Source organism: Rutidosis leptorrhynchoides, chromosome 10 (assembly GCF_046630445.1).
Source record: "Rutidosis leptorrhynchoides isolate AG116_Rl617_1_P2 chromosome 10, CSIRO_AGI_Rlap_v1, whole genome shotgun sequence".
NCBI classification, from domain to species: Eukaryota; Viridiplantae; Streptophyta; class Magnoliopsida; order Asterales; family Asteraceae; genus Rutidosis; species Rutidosis leptorrhynchoides.
In genome coordinates, this window is record NC_092342.1 from 85,205,038 (window position 1) to 85,229,503 (window position 24,466).

Sequence of the window (24,466 nt, forward strand, 5' to 3'; positions counted from 1 at the left end):
CGGAAACCGATAAATCTTCCGCGGCGTGAAATTCTTGAGAAACAAAAACTTGTTCAAAATATATCTTGAGGAGATATACTTCGTTTCGGATCGAGATCCTCGTTTCACTTCTAGATTTCGGGGTGCCTTACAAAAAACCTCGGGACCACGTGTAAACATGAGTACAACACATCAACCACAACCCGACGGACTGAGCAAACATACGATTCAAACCTTGGAAACCATAAAACGAATTTGCGTTATCGACTTCAATTTACTTGAGAAAAGTAGTTGCCTTTAGCCGAATTATCTTACTACAATAATTTCCATTCGATATTAACGTCACACTTTTCGAGGACCCGTATAGCCGCAATTATCGTTTTCTTAATCGTTGAGCCGAAGTAGGTGACAAGCAAACCACCGGACCCGAACTCATTCATGAAACAACCGAAAAATTATTCAATTCCAAGAAGGGCTCAAGACAGCCCGTAGTCGCCAAAAGAGCTACACCGATGTTAGACGTAAACATTTCAAATTCCAAGTGGGTAACCGCGTAACGTTAAAAGTCGCACCTTGAGAATGTGCAATCCGTTTCGAGAAACATAGAAAGCTAAATCTGCGATACACAAAACCTTTTAAAATCCGGGGGCGTTTTGAACCCGTTACTGGCCGTTTAGATTTTCCGACACGCTTGAGTCTCCGTTCATCCTACTAACTATGAATCAACTTACAGAAGTGTCTTGCGAAACAAGAACTTGTTATTCTTTTCGATGAGCTTACTATCGATGACAAACTTCACTTCCTAGGAGTACCGGTTGAATTATAAATCGTGAAACCAAACTCTGAAACGACGAAAAATCCCGACTGTCAGGTTCGTTGAAATGCCCAAGGGAGTACCTTCACTTATCCATAGAATTGACAACGTAAGATCTCGAGGGAGAAACAACGACTACTACTTCCAACTAAATTTCGGGACGAAATTTCTTTTAAGGTGTAGGTAATGTAACATCCCGCATTTTTCCGTTTAATTATTTTAACGCCCGTCTTTTTTTTTTTTAGATAATATTTTCCGTTATCTAAATTTGTACCTTTCGTTGACTAACGTTCATAATAATTCCGCTATTTAATTATAACATCACTCGTTTACTCGAGCGTTTTTTTAAATATTCGTTTGGTTAATTCCCGCACCCGCTTTGAAACTTGAGGGACTAATCTTGGCACTTGGCCAAATTTTGGTAACTAGTCACCACCACCACCACTCATCTCATTCATTCATCACCTCCTCTCTTTTTCTTACTTCCACTTTTGTGCTCTCACACCCATAAACACAAATTCATCATCCATTTCACATCTAGGAAGCTCACAACAAATCCGACAACATATTCGTGATCCTCTCTTCATCCAAATCCGACAACATATTCGTGATCCTCTCTTCATCCTCTTCGATTTGGTACAAATTTCACTACTTGGGGTAAGGTTTCTAAAAACACTAGATTTTCTCTAATTCGTGTTTTTGACTTGAAATGGTGTTAGTTAGTGTCTATGGCTCGTGTATAACATGAATATATGTTTTGTTTGCTCGATTCGTTGTTTTGAGTAACTAGTTTGAACATTTGAAATGGGTTTGCTTAATCTTGCATTTTGGAAGATTAAATGTTGTTTAAATACTAAAGTTCATGCTTTAATTGTGTTACTAGTATCACTAGCTTCGTTTTGATGCGTAGGTTGATTAAGAAAACTTCAAACACATGATTATTGATTTTCGTGAATTTTGGTTGGGGTTTGTTAGACTAAAAACGAACTTTTTGATGCTTGAATGCAATGAAATGTAAATTGTAAGTGTATAGTTGTAATGTATGTTTCATTACCTTCAAAACGTCATATCATATGTGTGAAAGGGATTCCCGAAACTTAAAATGCATTTGATGAACTTGAAACTTTGAAAATAAAGCTTTTGTGATCACTTGACGAGATTTCAATTATTGTAATTGATGTTTTTGCTTGATGAAAAGTGGTTAGTTGTGTTCTTTGTCAAATTACCTTTCTAGCGATATAAGATACGAGTTCTAAGTGTTTACGGTTTGTGTTTTGTGTTTGTTTGAATTTTGGGTTTGGGACTTAGACAATTGAGACTGACCAGGTACCAGCACCCGTTATTCGCCGCGGCGCGGCCAGCCTTTGTCGCGGCGCGACAATAGGCATGGTTTGATTCTGTCTTGCTTGTCCAATATACGAAAAATGTGTGGCATGCTATGGATCTCCGATTCACATGAAACTTGTTCTAACATGCTTATATATGAATAATTAACACAGAAAAATAGTTCGGGACTCGACCCGAACGTGTTGACTTTTTCGTTGACTTTGACTTGACCGAGTTTGACTTTTAGTTAAACTTAACCAAACGTTTATGCAATCGTTCTAATCTTCTTTTATACTTGATTATTGCATGAAACTTGACAATGTGATTCACATGCTATACTATTCGAGTCGTAACGAGCCATAGGACTAATTGAACACATTTCGCCCGACCTTGTGTCGTAACCGGTTAATTAATACAACTTACTTATTTAGGTCAAGGCTAAGCAACTTTCATGCACACGTTTACTTTGTGAAGTACATTTATACTCGTGCACTCGAGGTGAGATCATAGTCCCACCTTTTCAACAACTTTTTATGCTTTTAAATAGTGGGCTGAGAAACATATACTTTGTTACATTTTGTACTACCTACTTTTATACTTTGAACACAAGTACGATGAAACAAACATTCCACAGCGAGTTAGAACAAAAATCCTCAATTCGATTATCATTAGTTACAATTGCAGGGTGTAAGCGAGAACTTATATTGTGTGGCCATACGGGTTTGACAAACCCTCATTACGGACGGTTCGCTACCGTCTACAGATGAAATATATTTTCGAGAAACAGTGTATGTTCTAACACTATTCTGATGGGGTTCTATGGAAGGAAACGTTAAGTCTTGATAATTGGGTGCTCGCGAACAAACTTTTGGAATGCAAACTATTTAGATAATCAACTTTATGGAAATACAAAATCTTGTGGTTCAAAAACAACGTTTACAAACACCTATGATTTCACCAACGTTTTTCGTTGACAGTTTTCTATATGTTTCTCAGGTTCATACTTGGCTATTTGATACATGCTTCCGCGTACACTCATACTTGCTTGGAGTCAAGCATACATGCATACACTTTGATTTCGTGCTTGGAGTCAAGCATACATACATACATACGCTAGTGATAGCACCTTTGGATTCAAACTTTTGTTTACATACTTACGCTATTCATAGCAACCGTGATTTTCAACTTATATTATGTCGCAAGTTACTTCATTTATACTTTACTACCTTTTGTAAACTTAAACTTGTTGTCGATCCGTTTGGTGAACTAAACTTTGCAAGTCATGCACGTTTCAAATGAATGCGACATAATTTTGGTCAAACATGTCTCATATAGGGACTATGACCATGCAACGGGACCTAAGTTAACAGCGCCGTCAATGACGATTTTGCCGGGTCGTTACAGTTGTTACTCTTTTTTTTTTAACGGCAACGCAATTTTATTAAGCCTCTAGTAAGGTACTAGAAGGCAAAAAAGGCAAAACATACAATAAAAAGGTACAACGGCTTCATTAGCCAATTGTTATAACTAACTTTATCCCTACTTCTATTATAATACCAATGAAAAGAAGTAGAACGAATTAAATCAAATAAATCGCCTTTATTTAGCACCTCGCCTTGAAATACGACACCATTACGGAAACGCCACAAGATCCAAAAATAAGCAGCCACAACACAGTAAGCCCGACGCTTCAAATTGTTAAGCCCGACCCAATTATCATACCATATTATCCACTCATTCCAGTTTGAAAAATTAGGGATACCCCAATCACACCAAATTCTTAGTTTGCACCAAAGATCTTGAGCCAAATCGTATGTAAAAAACAAATGATCAGATGTTTCAGCTTCTTGATTACACACTGGACAATCTGTATTCTAAAGAGCGATACCACGCAGACCCAGATTCTATCGAATTGGAAGATGATTTATGGAAATTCTCCACAACAAGATATTAATCTTGATAGGTAAATCTTTCACCCATCTTGTTTTTTGATTATCAGTCGGTAACAAGCGATTATCAATGTATGTCCGTGTGCTACAAACATTGTAATCATTTGAGTTACTGATTGACCAACTATGATTATCAAGCTCTTCTGTAAATTGGATATTTGGTAGCATATTCTGCAAAATAGTTAGTTGTTCTCCGTTTCGACCACCAATAAACTCTCTATTCCAACTCCACTTCCAGTTGCCATCAACAAATTTATCTTTAATTGAGCAAAACTTGTCACCAGCAAGATGAAATAACCTGTTAAATTGACTTTTTAAAGGCTCCCCATTCAACCAATTATCTTCCCAGAACAAAGTAGATCGACCATTATTGACTTTACAAACAATAGGGTTGTAGGGAATCTTGTTTGATTGTTGTGCTGAATTGTATAATTTGATCAGGTTAATCCAAATGCTATTTTTAAATCCCAAAATAGAATCCATTGCAGCCCTATTTCCATATCTAGATTCGATTACTTGTCTCCATAAATGGTTAGGTTGAGTATGGAACCTCCAAATCCATTTAAATGGTTACTCTTGCATGCTAGGCTCGATTCCGGTGCTAAAGGTAAACCGAATCCGAAATTAAATGTGTTGATTCTTGAACTGGGAGAGGGTTAGGGTTTGTAAGTGTTTATAAACCTCATTTCTATGATTTCTGGGTTCAGATTTTCAAGTTAAGGGAGCATGCAAGCATACTTGTGTGTTTTGGGTTAAATGCTTAATTTTGGCTAGTAATGTGAAAGTAAAAGAGGATTTGTGTTTTCTATATGTTTAAGAGCTGTGATTTTGCCACAAATAAGTGAATGAACCTTATATTCGTCACCATCCATTTAGAATTTGGAGATTGGGGGTTTATGGACCCTTAATTTGAGGTGCGAGTCTTTTTGTATTTAAATCATTAATTGCGTATTTAGATTATGTGATTATTTCTAGAAATAAGGTTTTCACTCCATTGAAACCCTAATTTGGAATTTAAGGCTTAGGGTTTATGTGTCAAAGTTAGAGAAATTGTTGATTTGTAAAGAAATGAACTTGTAGTTGAAAGGCTTGTTTGGATGGAGTCTAAGATCTGATTCTGACTAAGTTTGACTAAGAAAACTTGTATGTATAAGCTAAAGAATTGGTATTTTGGTTTGTAGGTTGGAAAGACTTGAAGACATAAGTCTTGAATTAGTCAAATTGGTGTCAAAATGGGTTTGTAGGGTTTCAGGGTGAACCCTAGGTGTAATTGGTCTTGTTTTACCAAATTAATGTGAATGAGTTTGTGATGAATATGTGTATGCCTAATTGTTTAGGTGATATTTTTGAGAAATTTATTGTTGCTTGATCTCTTAGATGCCGCTTGTTGTATGGCATTTTTTGGATTGACTTGATTGTGTGATTGTCGATTGTGATGATTGTTGCTTATTTGGATATTGAGGTGAGTTCAACTTGTACAAAATTTGTATGTATATGTTTGTGTATGCCCAGTGATTGTACCCGTAGAGGTGTGTGGGGCTTTTCGTCCATAGGGACTGTGTAGTGACCCGAACTTTTTCATGATTATATATTAAATAAAATTGATATTTACATGATTAAATGTTTCCAACATATTAAGCAATCAAACTTGTTAAGACTTGATTATTTGAAATGAGTTTCATGTAGACAATTGACCACCCAGTTTTCCTGATGATTCATGAACGTCATAACTTGTGATAATTATATAATCGTTTTATTTTTTTATGATGTAAGTTTTTTATTATATATATATATATATATATATATATATATATATATATATATATATATATATATATATATATATATATATATATATATAAGAAATACAATTAAATCAAAGATGTACAGTAAAATACTATTTACTACAGTAAAACACTATTTGCTACAGTAAATTTTCGCTTTGCTACAGTGAAATACTATTTGCTACATTAAAATACTATTTACTACAGTAAACACAATTTACTCGTATTCAATCCGTATTCGTACTCGTACAATACCCAGCCTCTAGACGTATATACTATTGGTATATACACTTCAATGATCAGCTCTTAGCAGCCTTAATGAGTCACCTAAATATGTGGGAACCATTATTTGGCAACTAGCATGAAATATCTAACAAAAATACAAACTAATGGAACCTTATATTCAAGGGTAGGATCACGTTTTTCTTCACCAACCATAACACTTTCATTTTTCAACTTTCATGCATCAAACTTATCTCTCTCTTGTTCTCTCTTGATGTTCTAAGTGTTCTTCATCACCTTCATCAAAATCTAGCTCAATCTAGCTCATAAATCCTAACCTAGATCAACTTACAAAACAACTACTCAAGAACACACCAAAAACACTTTCAAGTTTACTAGCTTACTTTCAATCTTGCAAATCCATTTCAAGTGATCATCTAATCTCAAGAAATCTTTCTTATTTACAGTAAGATATCTTTCTAATTCAAGGTAATACTCATATTCAAACTTTGATTCAATTTCTATAAGTATAACAATCTGATTTCTAGTGAAAATCTTACTTGAACTTGTTTTCGTGTCATGATTCTGCTTCAAGAACTTTCAAGCCATCCAAGAATCCTTTGAAGCTAGATATATATTTCTCATTTTTAGTAGGTTTACCTACTAAAATTAAGGTAGTAATGATGTTCATAATATTATTCGATTCATACATATAAAACCATCTTATTCGAAGATTTAAACTTGTAATCACTAGAACATAATTTAGTTAATTCTAAACTTGTTCGCAAATAAAGTTAATCCCTCTAACTTGACTTTTAAAATCAACTAAACACATGTTCTATATCTATGTGATATGCTAACTTAATGATTTAAAACCTGAAAACACGATGAACACCGTAAAATCGGACACACGCCGTCGTAGTGAAACCGGGGGCTGTTTTGGGTGAGAAAAATAAAAAATATCTTAATCTTTGAATTGGAAGTTTGTTTTCTGGAAAAATGATATTTCATATGAACATGATACTATATCCAAAAATCATGGTTAAACTCAAAGTGGAAATATGTTTTTCAAAATAGTCATCAAGATGTCGTTCTTTCGACGGAAATGACTACCTCTTTAGTAAATGATTTGTAACCTGTATTTTCGACTATAAACTTATACGTTTTCTGTTTAGTTTCATAAATTACAGTTCATTATGAAACCATAGCAACTTGAATCACTCAAAACGGATTTAAAACGAAGAAATTATGGGTAAAACAAAGTTGGAAAATTTTACTTGTTGTAGCTACGAAAATTTTACAACAAATCTACACTAATCATATCCTAGCTAACTTATATTGTATTATACATGTATTCTAACATATATTATGTAATCTTGGGATACCATAGACACGTATACAATGTTTTGACATATCATATCGACCCATCTATATATATTATTTGGAACAACCATAGACACTCTATATGCTGTAATGTTCGAGTTCGCTATACATGGTTGAGGTTGATTCCAAAAATATATATACTTTGAGTTGTGATCTAGCCTGAGACGTGTATACACTGGGTCGTGGATTGATTCAAGATAATATATATATTGATTTATTTCTGTACATCTAACTGTGGAGAACTAGTTGTAGGTTACTAACGAGGACTGCTAACTTAGCAAACTTAAATCATAAAAACGTAATAAAAAATGTTGTGAATATATTTCAATCATACTTTGATATATATGTACACATTTGTTATAGGTTCGTGAATCGACCAGTGGCCAAGTCTTATTTCCAACGAAGGAAAAATCTGCGAAAGTGAGTTATAGTCCCATTTTTAAAATCTAATATTTCTGGGATGAGAATACATGCAGTTTTATAAATGTTTTACGAAATAGACACAAGTAATCGAAACTACATTCTATGGTTGAATTATCTAAATCGAATATGCCCCTTTTAGCTTGGTAGCCTAAGAATTAGGGAACAGTACTCCTAATTGACGCGAATCCTAAAGATAGATCTATGGGCCTAACAAACCCCATCCGAGGTACGGATGCTTTAGTACTTCGATTTTTATACAGACGAGAGGATTCTGTTATACAGACGAGAGGGTTCTGTTTTGGGGATATTCTATATGCATCTTGTTAATGTCGGTTACCAGGTGTTCATCATATGAATGATTTTTCCTTAATGCAGACGAGAGGATTCTGCTTGAGGATTATGTTTATAAAATGAAATCTTGTGGTATATTATTATTACAATTTGATATATATAGATTAAATCTATAACTCACCAACATTTTGTTGACGTTTTAAGCATGTTTATTCACAGGTGATTATTAAGAGCTTCCGCTGTTGCATGCTAAATTAAGGACAAGAATTAGAGTCAGCATGCTTGTATAATATTGTTTAAAAACTGCATTCGAAGACTTAAGTTATTGTGTAATATTATTGTAAATCATTATGTAATGGTCGAGTGAAAACGCTATATTTTAGATTATCATTATTTGATAATCTTCGTAATGTTTTAAACCTTTATCGATAAAATTAAGGTTATGGTTTGTTTTAAAAACGAATGCAGTCTTTGAAAAACGTCTCATATAGAGGTCAAAACCTCGCAACGAAACCAATTAATATGAAACGTTTATAATTGATATGAACGGGACATTTCAGACTGGCCATTGATTTGTACCCGTATTGGTGTGTGGGGATCTTCCTCCATCGGGAGTGGCCATTGATTTGTACCTGTAGGGGTGTGGGGCTCTTCGTCCATCGGGACTGGCCATTGATTGTAGCATTGAGATGATATGATTGTAGCTATGCTTACATGTGTGTTTGTGTATATACATATATGTACTTGTTCTCACAAAGCGAAAGCTTACCCCGTTGTTATTAATCATTTTATAGGTGTTTGCAATTAAAGACGAAGGTAAGCTAGATGATAGTTTGCTTTGTATGGAGTTGCTAGAGTTGGAGGACTGTGCTATAAGAGTTGGAGGACTTGTGCTATAGAGGCTTGCTAGTTGGTTTTTGTACTTTGGAATGTCTAGCAATAACCCGAGGTCTCATGCTCTTTATTTGTTTGGTCTTTCGATTCAAAGATGTGTATAACTGGTCGAAATAACCGGTTTTGTATTTGAGTCCTTATTTTGATATTAGTATGACTGTTAATGTAAAAACTTTAGTTAAAATAGTTGGTGTGTTGATAAATACTAGTGTCAAAATGACTTGGTTTGAAATGGGTCAAAGTGTGCTTGGAAGTGAATTAGACAGAATTTGAGGAATGTGCCACATCAAGCACCACATGCGCCGCATCTGGTGCTGCATTGTAAAAAAAAAAAAAAAAAAAAAAAAATTTTGCTGGTTTATCAAAAATAAGTTGCTGTCGTTTCACATATTCTCTACCCAAGTTCAAGTTTAACAAAAAGCATACCAAAGTGTTTGCATTTAGATGGACTTGGTCAACTGTCAACGGTCTAAGAATACATATCAAGAAATGAATATTCAACTAATAACTCTGGCCAATTAATTTTCCATTCAACAAATCAAATGACCTAATGAAAGTGATTGTTGTATTATTTTGGTGTGTGTGTGTGTGTGTATTCTGATAAATGAAGGTGACAACTGTACTACGTATATAGTTGTATATTTGTTTAAGTTTATTCAACTTGTTTGTTAGATGAAATGAAGGGGATTGCCTAATGTATAGTTGTTTGTCAATTTTTGTGTGCATATGAATGTTGTCATGCTGACTTATTTTTGAAAAATGTTTAACAAGATGTTATAAATTATTGTAGAGATTAAAAAGATGCAACCGTCTTTTGGCTCTATTTTGTGTCAACTGTAAACATTGATTTATTAGTGTCTTGACTGTCGTTTAGAACCCAAAATAAATCTAGACTGGTTTTAAAACCCATGAGAATGAGAATTTGATTCTACCATTTTCATGGCGTCTCAATTTTATTTTAATTTTTATTATACTTAAAAAAAATTACTTATTGACCGAAGGTCCACTCGTAAGCAATCTCTTTATCCGTCGAATAAAGAGAGAGATGACTTTCTCTACTTTTAGAGTGTTTTCACTCTGAGTGGAGAAATGACTTGTTTTTGGTCTCGGATAGAGTAATGATTGTATACATCTCACATCTCCCATACACTACTTATTGTGGTATTGGGTTTTTTGTTGTTGATTAAAAAGATGCAACCCATTCGAAAACTAAAAAGATATATATAAAAGATGCATAAAAAAAAAGTTAAAAAAAAAAAAAGACAAATATTATCTACTTTGTGTAGTTATTATAGAGAACTAGCTGCCACTTCATTTAATCCTCTCCCAGAAAGAAAATTGTAGGCTTTTTGGGTTCGATGATCTCTACGGTTCCTTCAAGCATCTTGGCAACTTTCCCCATTGAAGGCCTCATTTCGGGCCGATCTTGAAGACACCATATCGCGGTCTTCACCATTCGTGTTATCATTTCCTCGTGGATTCGACCATCGTACGATCCCTTGATCTGTTTGTCCAAAATGTCCTCAATGTTCATTTCCTTATAAACCTTATCGAAAGCCCATCGAGGAAAGTACCAATCTTCACTGTCCATTTTCGAACCTTGAATGTCAAAATTACGCACCCCCGTCACAATCTCTAACAAAACCATCCCGAAGCTGTACACGTCTGCTTTCGGTGTGATTTGATCGCTCTTTACCCATTCGGGTGCCATGTACCCACGGGTCCCACGCATCCTCGAGTAGCTTACCATATCCTCTTTCTTCCTTAGCTTTGACAACCCAAAGTCGGATATCTTCGGGCAAAAATCAGCCCCGATAAGTATGTTCTCGGGCTTAATGTCACAATGCAAGACCCATTCCAAGCACTCTTCGTGTAAATACGCAATCGCCCGTGCTACGCCAAGAGCTATACGATATCTAATACCCCAATCGAGTATGGGTTTTCGGTCCAACAACTTACTATCCTCGACATCTTGGTCTCCATTTGAGTACTCGACTTTACCCGAATGGAACAAGAACTTGTCTAGTGACCCGTTAGGAACATACTCGTAAACAAGTATTCGTTGACCCTTTTCAGCACAAAAGCCCCACAAACGAACCAAATTTAGATGGTGCATTCGGGCAATAATCGTGACCTCGGCCCAAAACTCATTATCCCCGCCCGTAACGTTCTTCAAACATTTTACCGCAACAATTCGATGATCGGTCAACACCCCTTTATATACATCACCAAACCCACCCTTCCCGACAACATTCGTGCTCGAGAAATCATTCGTAGCTGTTTTAAGCTCCGCATACGTAAACCGCTTCGGCCCACCCGCAGGTAAAAACTCCAGCCCAAACGTTCTAGCCATATCTCGATACTTGACATACTTCTTCAGAAAAGCCCAAAAAAAGGCCACCCCACTAATCAACTCCGCCGCAAATAAAGTCGATATAATCGCTATATTTCGCGTCGTTGACTTTGACTCTTCCGGAGGTAAAGGAAGACTTATTTCAACCGGGCACGTTGTTTCAAGAACAGTCGTTAAACCCGTATAATTCGACTCATCGGGTTCAGACTTATCAACTTTAAGAAAAAAAGTCGCTTCAGTCGCCGGAGACCAGATCCCGTAAAACAACTGCATCACATGAACACAATACTTTTGCCCATCATACTTGTACCCGAACCCTTGACATTTCGGGTCATTTAAGCACCCGGATTCACATTCGGTAAAATTAGAAGCCGTGTAATAAAATTGGTTCTCATTACCTGCAGCCCCACTAAAATTCACATAATCCAACTGCAAAAACTTACTACCTCCCCCAATACCAGTTTTCCTATTTCACTCTTCCCCATCTAGACCCGAAACCCGATGAAATCCGGGTGGGCAATCACACACCGTAGTATCATAAGTCTCACCATACATACAAATATAATTAGGCTTACAAGATCCTTTAATTGTACATAACTCCGGTACAGCTTGCCATACCACATTCCATTGACCCGAACCCGAATCAAACCCATAAATCCTTAAATTCCCATTATCATCAAGCTTCAATCTTCTCAAAGTTTTATCACCAAAATCCGAAGTTATAAACGACGCACCGTTTTGTAACTTAACCGTTCCCGAATCATCAAACGACATAAACGCGTTAGGACTTTGATAATACGATGTTGGGGCGTCATAACTTCCGTTATAAATTAAACTCGTTCCGTCAAACTGAAACGCTCCGTTACGTACGGACAAAGTTTTTCCGGTTATGTTTTGGTTCGGGACGATTGTATTTGTCGGGTACTGGAAGCTGCTCCAGCTTCCAAACGACAAGCTTCCGTCATCTTTGAGACTGAGAATCGGTGAACTGCTGTTGCCGGAAAACGGGATATCGCCGAGACGGAGCTCGCCGGAAGTTGTGATGAAGAGGGAAGATGAGGCGTTGACTGGGGAATTGTCGTTGACTGACCAGATTGTGGTTGTTGGGGTGATGTTGTGGTAGTAAACGGAGAATATGTAACGGTTGGTTGTGTTTCCGGCGAGAAGGAAACCGGCGGCGAAAATTGAGTTGTTGGAAATGAGAAATCTGTTATCCGGTGGAGACCAAGGGAATTTGGAGGTTGATGATGACGTGGATTGATTTTGGGAGTAGGCGGATTGTGAAAATATGAAGAAAGTGAAAAGGATAATGAGGAAGAGGGGATTGGGGATGGACATGGTGGTGATGGCGGTGGTTTTTGATGTTTGATTGGGTGTCTTATATTTATGGAAGGTGGTCTTGGGGTACCGTTGACTGAAGACCGTTGACTACATGAGTTTTAGTTTTTGTTTATTAATAATAATTCATAATTCATTATCATTATCATTATTATTATTATCATTATCATTATTAAAATTAAATTAAATTAATACTAATAAATTACTACGTAATACTTAAATATATTGATTAATTGATTTAATTATTATAATTATTATTATATTATTATTGATTTTAATTGTTAATGATAAGTAAAACCCTGATGGATTGACTGGTGGTTGTCTGATTGAATTCTTATTTTATTTTATTTTTTGAAATGCAAAAATTTTATATATAAAAAATTAGCGAGAAGCTAGACAATACACGAACACAACTCAAGAACATCAACACAACAATCTACACGACAAGAAACCAACACTAACAACACACACGACAAATTAACTCGAAACAACACATGAAACTACGATGATGACAACACCAACAAAACGACACATCGAGCTCTGAAAAAAAAACGAACCCTACAAAACTACATCGAGCCTTCACAGCCAAACAAATCCCGTGAGCCACGAAACCTAACTACGCCATTGTCAGCATCTTCTAAACCCGCAACCACCCTTTTAATTATAACATGCTCGAACCATTTACATTTATCACGTTCTTTTTTTCTTCTCTTACGTATTTTGTCCATCTCTTTTAATTATTAAAAAAGAAGCATTATCTCTCCTCTTAAATAAATAACCCCCTTCTATGACCACATGATCTCTTTCAAACTACAATCTTGACCATCCATTTATCAAATTAGCTAACAAATAAACTTGATTAGCTAATCCACTTGATTAAACCCCGTAATACCCTTACAGTTAAACAATATTTACAGATATCTAACAAATAAAAACACAGACTAAGACCAATTTTATAACATTCTCATACCGTAACCCTAAATATAAATTTTTTTTAAATGCAGATCCAAATTAAATTGAAAATCACATAATCGATTTCCTATCCTGCAAAACCTAATTCAAAATCACATGTTTAATTGGCTATTCGATAAGCCCTAACTTCATTCATGTTAAACCCTAATCCCAGTATTCACTGGTATAGTCGTATTCAAGCGATACTGAAAAAAGAACGATTACACGATTGCAGATAATGAAGATCATCCTAAATTAATTGGCGGAATTCAGATCCTGATTATATGCTTGTGATAGCGCATTTAGGGTTATCAGGTATAAGTTTATGATCTTAATTTTTTTTTGTTAAATTAATACATTTCGCGTAATTATGTGTATACCTTATTACATTATATGAATTTGTCTTTGTTATAAGTTATTCACTATTATTTGAATTTTGTAGAAGTAAGTTTTTCATTATTTTTCCAGGCTTGAAAAATTCGTCAATTGCTGGAATTCAGAAAAAGATATTGTGCTTACTTTTTGTTCTTATTTTGCGTTTGATCACTTTGTTGACAGTTGCAAGTAACTTATGTTCTCTATAGATTAGTGAATCATCTGGAAGTGGTTACAAATATGGCTGCCAAGCTTCCTAGAAAAAGTTGAGTGAAATTAACATTATGATAGATCATGCAAATCCCCTGACATTATATATACATCATCAAATGGTAATTTTCAGCAAAACTGTTCGTGAATATATACTTCATTTACTTTCACCTAGCTTTATGATATTAACAACTTAGACAACATGAATAAATGTCTCCAAATTTTCTCTATTTATATCATAGACTAAATATAGTAACTTAATGCTAAGCTTTATGCATTGATGCAATTAAAGACGCAATCCTTGATGTAGCCTACCTTAAATAAGAATTTGGTTTTTAACTTTTTATTCAAACTCAAAGGTCTCAAATTTGGTATATTCAACGTAAATGGGTAAATAACGAATAAAATTCATTCTTTGATTATGATATGCAATATCAGTGGGGGTTATTGAAATGTCCCGTTCTTATTGATTAAAAACGTTCCATATTAATTGATTTCGTTGCGAGGTTTTGACCTCTATATGAGACGTTTTTCAAAGACTGCATTCATTTTAAAACAACCCATAACCTTTATTTCATCAATAAAGGTTTAAAAAGCTTTACGTAGATTATCAAATAATGATAATCTAAAATATCCTGCTTACACACGACCATTACATAATGGTTTACAATACAAATATGTTACAACAAAATAAGTTTCTTGAATGCAGTTTTTAAACAATATCATACAAGCATGGACTCCAAATCTCGTCCTTATTTAAGTATGCGACAGCGGAAGCTCTTAATAATCACCTGAGAATAAACATGCTTAAAATGTCAACAAAAATGTTGGTGAGTTATAGGTTTAACCTATATATATCAAATCATAATAATAGACCACAAGATTTCATATTTCAATACACATCCCATACATAGAGATAAAAATCATTCATATGGTGAACACCTGGTAACCGACATTAACAAGATGCATATATAAGAATATCCCCATCATTCCGGGACACCCTTCGGATATGATATAAATTTCGAAGTACTAAAGCATCCGGTACTTTGGATGGGGTTTGTTAGGCCCAATAGATCTATCTTTAGGATTCGCGTCAATTAGGGTGTCTGTTCCCTAATTCTTAGATTACCAGACTTAATAAAAAGGGGCATATTCGATTTCGATAATTCAACCATAGAATGTAGTTTCATGTACTTGTGTCTATTTTGTAAATCATTTATAAAACCTGCATGTATTCTCATCCCAAAAATATTAGATTTTAAAAGTGGGACTATAACTCACTTTCACAGATTTTTACTTCGTCGGGAAGTAAGACTTGACCACTGGTTGATTCACGAACCTATAAAAATATATACATATATATCAAAGTATGTTCAAAATATATTTACAACACTTTTAATATATTTTGATGTTTTAAGTTTATTAAGTCAGCTGTCCTCGTTAGTAACCTACAACTAGTTGTCCACAGTTAGATGCACAGAAATAAATCGATAAATATTATCTTGAATCAATCCACGACCCAGTGTATACGTATCTCAGTATTGATCACAACTCAAACTATATATATTTTGGAATCAACCTCAACCCTGTATAGCTAACTCCAACATTCACATATAGAGTGTCTATGGTTGTTCCGAAATATATATAGATGCGTCGACATGATAGGTCGAAACATTGTATACGTGTCTATGGTATCTCAAGATTACATAATATACAATACAAGTTGATTAAGTTATGGTTGGAATAGATTTGTTACCAATTTTCACGTAGCTAAAATGAGAAAAATTATCCAATCTTGTTTTACCCATAACTTCTTCATTTTAAATCCGTTTAGAGTGAATCAAATTGCTATGGTTTCATATTGAACTCTATTTTATGAATCTAAACAGAAAAAGTATAGGTTTATAGTCGGAAAAATAAGTTACAAGTCATTTTTGTGAAGGTAGTCATTTCAGTCGAAAGAACGACGTCTAGATGACCATTTTAGAAAACATACTTCCACTTTGAGTTTAACCATAATTTTTGGATATAGTTTCATGTTCATAATAAAAATCATTTTCTCAGAATAACAACTTTTAAATCAAAGTTTATCATAGTTTTTAATTAACTAACCCAAAACAGCCCGCGGTGTTACTACGACGGCGTAGATCCGGTTTTACGGTGTTTTTCGTGTTTTCAGGTTTTAAATCATTAAGTTAGCATATCATATAGATATAGAACATGTGTTTAGTTGATTTTAAAAGTCAAGTTAGAAGGATTAACTTTTGTTTGCGAACAAGTTTAGAATTAACTAAACTATGTTCTAGTGATTACAAGTTTAAACCTTCGAATAAGATAGCTTTATATGTATGAATCGAATGATGTTATGAACATCATTACTACCTTAAGTTCCTTGGATAAACCTACTAGAAAAGAGAAAAATGGATCTAGCTTCAACGGATCCTTGGATGGCTCGAAGTTCTTGAAGCAGAATCATGACACGAAAACAAGTTTAAGTAAGATCATCACTTGAAATAAGATTGTTATAGTTATAGAAATTGAACAAAAGTTTGGATATGATTATTACCTTATATTAGAATGATAACCTACTGTAAGAAACAAAGATTTCTTGAGGTTGGATGATAACCTTACAAGATTGGAAGTGAGCTAGCAAACTTGAAAGTATTCTTGATTTTATGTAACTAGAACTTGTAGAATATATGAAGAACACTTAAAACTTGAAGATAGAACTTGAGAGAGATCAATTAGATGAAGAAAATTGAAGAATGAAAGTGTTTGTAGGTGTTTTTGGTCGTTGGTGTATGGATTAGATATAAAGGATATGTAATTTTGTTTTCATGTAAATAAGTCATGAATGATTACTCATATTTTTGTAATTTTATGAGATATTTCATGCTAGTTGCCAAATGATGGTTCCCACATGTGTTAGGTGACTCACATGGGCTGCTAAGAGCTGATCATTGGAGTGTATATACCAATAGTACATACATCTAAAAGCTGTGTATTGTACGAGTACGAATACGGGTGCATACGAGTAGAATTGTTGATGAAACTGAACGAGGATGTAATTGTAAGCATTTTTGTTAGGTAGAAGTATTTTGATAAGTGTATTTAAGTCTTTAAAAAGTGTATAAATACATATTAAAACACTACATGTATATACATTTTAACTGAGTCGTTAAGTCATCGTTAGTCGTTACATGTAAGTGTTGTTTTGAAACCTTTAGGTTAACGATCTTGTTAAATGTTGTTAACCCAATGTTTATAATATCAAATGAGATTTTAAATTATTATATTATCATGATATTATCATGTATGAATATCTCTTAATATGATATATATACATTAAATGTCTTCACAACGATAATCGTTACATATATGTCTCGTTTAAAAATCATTAAGTTAGTAGTCTTGTTTTTACATATGTAGTTCATTGTTAATATACTTAATGATATGTTTACTTATCATAGTATCATGTTAACTATATATATATATATATATATATATATATATATATATATATATATATATATATATATATATATATCCATATATATGTCATCATATAGTTTTTACAAGTTTTAACGTTCGTGAATCACCGGTCAACTTGGGTGGTCAATTGTCTATATGAAACATATTTCAATTAATCAAGTCTTAACAAGTTTGATTGCTTAACATGTTGGAAACATTTAATCATGTAAATATCAATCTCAATTAATATATATAAATATGGAAAAGTTCGGGTCACTACAGTTATGATTGTTGTTCAAACATAAGTCTTAAGGTTAGATAGAAAACTCCTGCTTGATTGAATTTTGTGAAAGTTACTGATTGTGTCATGAAGAAGGAAATATGAATTGAAATCATATTTACAGTTTTCCTCCCGAATTGTTTAATCAAAGCATATTTTCCCGTAACGCTTTATTTACCGTTTCGTTTGTAATTGGTTATATCATATTTAGACGAATTTTTTTTTTTTTTTTTGCAGAGCAACTGCTTTTTAAAACATGATGTGGACTGCCTTATGTACAACATGGCTTATATGCCAAACTTAAAGGTCTTAAGATTGAGCGAAAGTGACGGAAAAGATGCAAGTGTGAATATTTGAAAACTATAGTGAGGCACTAAATTATATCTCTACTAAGTTTATATAGTATATAGTTGCACTGATGCATTAACGCATCAACTAAAACATTTGTATGTGTTGTGGGAACCCTAGACGATATGCAGCCCTTACCTGTTAAAAACTGATACGGGTGTAGAGACGAAGTTCATTGAGTTTGTTCTTCAAAGTGTTAAGTAAGCATTAGTGTATTTTTGCATCTACAAACTGATTAAAAAACATGATTTTGTTATTAAAGATGTTTAATGTGCTTATGTTATTACTCTATTGTTTGAGATTGTTATATTTACTGCCAGTTTGGATTCTCTACACTAGCTCAGAGGATAAGTTTTATGCATTGTGGGCCCATTATGCGAGAAAATTGTGAGAATACTTCACAATTCTCAAACCATAAACCATAAACACGTTACCAATCATGTGGTTGTTCTGATCCTCGACTCTGAACTTAGGTAATGGCAAGGTAATTCTTCTTATATACTTCTGTAAGCATCGCCTTTCAAAAAAAAAAAAAAAAAAGAAAAGAAAAATACTTCTGTAAGCATCAGATGTTCATTATACAATTAAATTCTATAATATCCAGTTTATATCAGTTGTGTCATTTATAATACATTTACTAAGCCAATATAAGCACTTCTTTAACTTTTTTATGTATTAATCGATTAATATAGAAGTCAACTTAACATACCCATTTGTTTCAGATGTTAAGCATTTAAACAATAGGTTGGAGGGGGGATCCATTGAATAATTTTTTAAAAGTTTTGGTTTACATTGTCAAATCTAATTGACCCAAAATCTTGGCCCAATTGACCTAACTTTGTGAGTATGGGTCTCATTTGGCAGGTATAGATTTCATACATAACATGCCACATCATACTACAGATAATATGTGATGTTTATAAAGTTTTTTATTATTCTTTTTTTTTTTTTAATTACGGGATCATGGTTTTTATTTGGAAGACTCAGATGGAGACAACACGATACCAAGCAAGGTATCGTTACACAATTTTTATTCTTAAGTTATGTAGTTTAGATATTGAATTTAAGTGTTATGTCAAATTTCCATTATAACTTATAACTGTATACCTGTATACTAAACTTATTTTTAAATAATATGTCCAACTCAACTACAGAAAAATGGATTGATAAGAAAGGCAGTCACCATACCTAATGGAAATACCCCGTTTTTTACGTCTCTAAAGTGGAAGAATGAATCCCCCCGAGCTTAGTGACGGTTCTACCCCAACAGGAGGAACATCGGCAGGTATTTCCACCTTGAATATACCGAGGATGGAGGAGCTCTGGTATGTCTCTGGAAGCGTGACCATCAACTAACTTATGTTTCTATTAAACATGAACAATCCCGTCAAAATACTCACGATGTTAGAACCTTTTGTTTATGTTTTCCGTGCTGATGTTTTTCAAATTACACAATCGGTTCTTGAATTACTCCACTAAAACATTTTTGTTGTATAATCCCGCGAATCCGCGGGTCTTAAACTAGTAATATAATTAAATAGGTGGTGCTTAAAAACTAATAAACCTTTTCTTTTAGGACGAAAAAGGAACTTTGAAGACTTTAAGTAAATCATCGTTTGCTCCCGAATTGTTATTTGCAAACTCATCTTGATTGAATTCTTATGAATCTCCAAAAGATATTAATTTATCATGTTTATTTTGGAAAAAACACATCTATATAACGATATGAAGTGTTGGTACAGTTATAAACACTTCCGTTAGATAATTCATATCCATATTTTATTACTGTATTAAAATTAAATTATTAATCACGTACTTCTTAATTGAATAATTATTACTCCGTAAATAACTCTTGGTCTACATGTTAAAAGTGGTTTTTTCGTTGGTCGCAAGTTGATGTCGTGTTTGGCGTATGATTTGTTGTTACAGTCTTTGATTTTTAGAGTTTTTTCTATACGGCCGCCACTGAATTATTGAATATTAATTATTGAATAAGAAAGATGCTCCACGAATAGACAATTTATGTTAGGAAGAGAGGATCGCCTGGACGTTGGGAGATACAAATTTGAGAGAAAAACAACTCTATTACTCACAAGAATAGATTTACAGAGTATTACAAAAACTCTTACAAAAAACTCTCAAACTCACACACACTATCTAGGTTGTGATTACACTTCTCTGAGTGATTTTTGGGATGATTTACAACTGAGGTTTGCACCTCTATTTATACTAAAACTTTGGTGGCGGTGGAATGGTGTGAACGAGGAAGGTGTCGTGTGAACGGAGATGGTGGGCGGCCGTCATCGTGTTCATCTTTGCATCTTCTACATGGTATTCAAAGAAGGCTACTTTGAATATCTAGAAGGTGAGCTTCTAGATTGTAGGCTGGAAACTTTCAATTTATAAGGATAATTTTTTTGACAGAAATAAAAAATTATACAACTAAGTCTTTTAATGGAAAAATAAAAAGCCAAACAATGATAGAAACGAAACGGCAAGACTCGATAACTGTAAACAAACTCTAACAAAGGAAACAAAATAACGCTAACTAAAAACAAGTGTTACCAAAACCGTACACAAAAACAAACCAAGCGACCCCGAAAACAAACATAAGAAACATAACAAAACACAAACTACCGTGAAAAGGAAACAAACAAACCACCAAGTCCGCTAGCTAAATAGAAAAAACAAACCAAGCACTAGAAACAAACTACCGAACCATGGATTTGCCATTACGATTCTTAGTAACCGGCTTAGATACCATGCCGTGAATTTTATTATAATTAACATACTTACCCGTACGCAACTTAAAGGAGTAGGACAACTCATTTGCCAAACCACTACCAATCAAAGTACTCGAAGAAGAGGTATTAAACCTCGCTTCGCTATCCGTTTACAAAAACCAAGATTTATCCGACTCGACATCATCATCTTCAACCCGCATCGTGGCCTCCGCTTCAACCGCCGAATTCTTTGAAGACTTCGAAACCAACTTCTTTGAAATACCAATGTTGCCCTCAACAACTTGAGTCAAACCAATAGACCCACCCACAATGTTAACATCTTGGTGCTTCTTTAAAAAGAATTTACATCGCATCTCCAAAATCTATATCGTCCACATTATCGTGTAAACAAAAAGTCTCAACATGACTCGCCTTCTTCTTATTCATATGCGACTTTTTAAAACCATTGTTATCTACTTTCTTTGTGATAATAGATATTTTCCCCAACGAATAATTAACTTTCATTACATGATATTTATAGAGTACAATGAAATATTATAAATCCTAATGGAACAAGTCCATTTGTGCAATTGGGTCAGGTCAATCTAATTAACTAACAATTGGGTCGCTCATCTACTACAAAGTTCTCCATTACAAGTTTAGTAACCGAGAACAATGTTTTCTAAAACGTACTCTCCTAAAAAGCACTGCCCATCTTCACTGAAGGAAAGACATCCACAACCACATTCCAGCCATGTATCGAATTACAACGTTCTTAATTCCTTCATCTTGACAAATCCTATGAATTGACGACATCATTTCTATGTTCTTAATTTTCACCAATAATGAATCTTGATTTTTCGAAAACTGAGGTAGTTCGTGATCCTTAACTTGAATAACCTTCTTCAGTGGAACTTCACAAGTTTCTTCAACTTTCTCACCTTTTAATGGCGAAGCAAATGAATCGAATGAACAAGTCGCCTTAGGAACCCTAATCTTCACTTCAGGATTCTTACACTTCTCAGGAATGGGGCTCTTTACTACGTTGGACTTGTAGGATTAATGTGCAAGGTACAACATATAACTATATGGCCAACTTCATTTAAGCTTTCGGGGTCACACACATATACACCGAGACGTCAAATAAAAAATATATATATGATGTATATATATTACTCATGTAACAAAATAGTAAATCGAAATTAATTCATTTACTATTCATATGAATAGTAAATGAAACGAAATTAATTAATTTACTATTCACATGAAAGCGACATGATAGAAATTATTAATTATAAGTTACATAACATACCCCTAAAGTATTTGAGAAATAAGACTTTTTAAAACCAAATCAAACGAAATATGATATTACAGACAAAGAAATCGAAAACATTATATTCTATTGATTTGCTTTTTGCTACCAAACAAATAGAGTATATCATATATTCATATATATATGATCGTTGGGTTATGAGATCAGTAAGAGAGAAGAGAGAAAAAAATAACATATTTGTTTTGCTTTCCTTTGATAAATCTCAACATACAGAGTATTATCGATTAATGTATTAATATAATTGGATTTTATTAATACGATATTTGAGTTTGGACTAGCATCCGTTGACGGTCGTTTGAAGTGTAGTGTGGACTATCCAAAGAGACGGTCATACTTTTGATCGTAAGTTTCTCTCCGTCTCATCAATTTCTCTAAGAAAGGTATTTCGTTAACTCCTCTTTTGTTTTATATTCATGACAATTATTATGGTGTAATTGGATCATTGAGATAAATTAATCGTGTCCATATTTCATTAAATATATGAATATATAATCTTGTAAATGTTTTTATGAAATAATAAAAGATTATTATTTTAACTATCCGCTGCGTTAATCTGAAATTGGTAAAAGTACACACGGTTTTTCAACAGTGGTATCAGAGCCGCTTTTACACCAACTTAATTGTCACGTGATTTTCTTTAGATTTAGCTTTGTGGTGAATTGGTAAAAGTCAAAACCTTTATAGTTATGAAAGTCAACTTTGTTGATTACCTCATGACGCACGAATAAGATCTGGAAAAAAAAATCACTGTTATAAATTTTAATTTTTTTTATGGCTTGAATAATTGTTGTTTATTTCATTCCATAGTTGTACACATGCATTGTAACCATGGACAAGCCATATGTATGTTTTAATAATGTAGTTATTAAAATTGTGATTGCACGCATAGCCCATAATGCCCCGACTGTAACGACCCTGGATTTTCTAACGTTTATTATTAATAATTATTATTATTAATACGTGTGATTAAACGAATGTATGTTATTACATTTACATGTTGCCATGGCTAAACGCACTTGACTTTAATTGCCCGAAACGTCTTTGTGACACCCGGAACTTTCACGAATAATATTTTTTAGATATTATTTGCATTCATGATTAAGTTTATTAATCATTTTAATTAACTAAATTTATTAGTTAATTACTTGGGCTTTAATTTGATTATTTGTTAATTACACACAACTTGGGCTTTTAATTGAACATGGGCTTATAAAGCCCGCCCTACACTCCTTAGTTGAACTAGTTAGCCCATCTAGATATGTAAGTAATACTTGTAAGTATCATTTTAAGTGTAACTTGTTAGTTAGAAGACTTGGAATATAGTTAGCACCTTATCCCCATGCATAACCATCCTTTTAACCAACTTTTGAAGCTTTGCATACTAGTGACCAAAGAACCAAGCCATCCCCTCTTGTGAGGCTGCTGGCCGTCGACTTTATGGGGGGGGGGGGAGAAGGAGTTCAAAATTCATTTTCTTGTATTACTTCTCATCTCACTCTCTCACTTTTCACATACACACTTTCACTTGCAATTTTTCTCTCATTTCTTTCCCTCTTTCTCTCTAACTCTTGTAAGTTTTATGAGGCTTTTCTTCTCTTCTTTTTGCTTGTCAAAACCGAATCCTAAATCATCTATCATCATCATTTGTTGATTGTTACTTGTTCTTGATTTTGTTTAACTACTTGTCTTGTAAATTGTTGTTACTTACTTTCATGTTACAAGAATAAACTTTCTAGTTTGATTCTTCATATTAATCTTGTATTTTCAAGAACATACAAAAACTAACTTTCTAGTTATGTTCTACATACATTATGTCAAAAGATTTAAAGTTCTTGTGTTGTAACTCATACTTGAAGTGAACTTAATGTTTACTTTCTAAATCTTTAAAGTATGAAACTCATGAACTTATTTACTTGTTTATTTAGTTTTACTTGCACTTTAATTTTATGATTTTGGTTGTTGTTGGTCAAGTACTACAAGTTAGTCTTGATCTCATATCTCTTGGAACTAAAAGTTAAC

General features: G+C 33.7%; 2 protein-coding genes across 2 annotated transcripts; both read right to left on the reverse strand.

Annotated features, from left to right (window-relative positions):
* Nucleotides 1-10,360: 10,360 nt before the first annotated feature.
* Nucleotides 10,361-12,762, reverse strand: LOC139871592 (putative receptor protein kinase ZmPK1). The gene has a single exon (XM_071859299.1). It carries the CDS (start codon nt 12,754-12,756, stop codon nt 11,890-11,892), a length of 867 nt encoding a protein of 288 aa, XP_071715400.1. The 5' UTR covers nt 12,757-12,762; the 3' UTR covers nt 10,361-11,889.
* LOC139870417 (G-type lectin S-receptor-like serine/threonine-protein kinase At1g34300) lies at nt 10,381-11,691 on the reverse strand. Its single transcript, XM_071858227.1, has one exon. It carries the CDS (start codon nt 11,689-11,691, stop codon nt 10,381-10,383), a length of 1,311 nt encoding a protein of 436 aa, XP_071714328.1.
* Nucleotides 12,763-24,466: the final 11,704 nt, after the last annotated feature.

Coding starts and splice junctions, on each gene's coding strand:
- LOC139870417 (XM_071858227.1), bottom strand. CDS start 11,691: ATGCAGTTGTTTTACGGGATCTGGTCTCCGGCGACTGAAGCGACTTTT.
- LOC139871592 (XM_071859299.1), bottom strand. CDS start 12,756: ATGTCCATCCCCAATCCCCTCTTCCTCATTATCCTTTTCACTTTCTTC.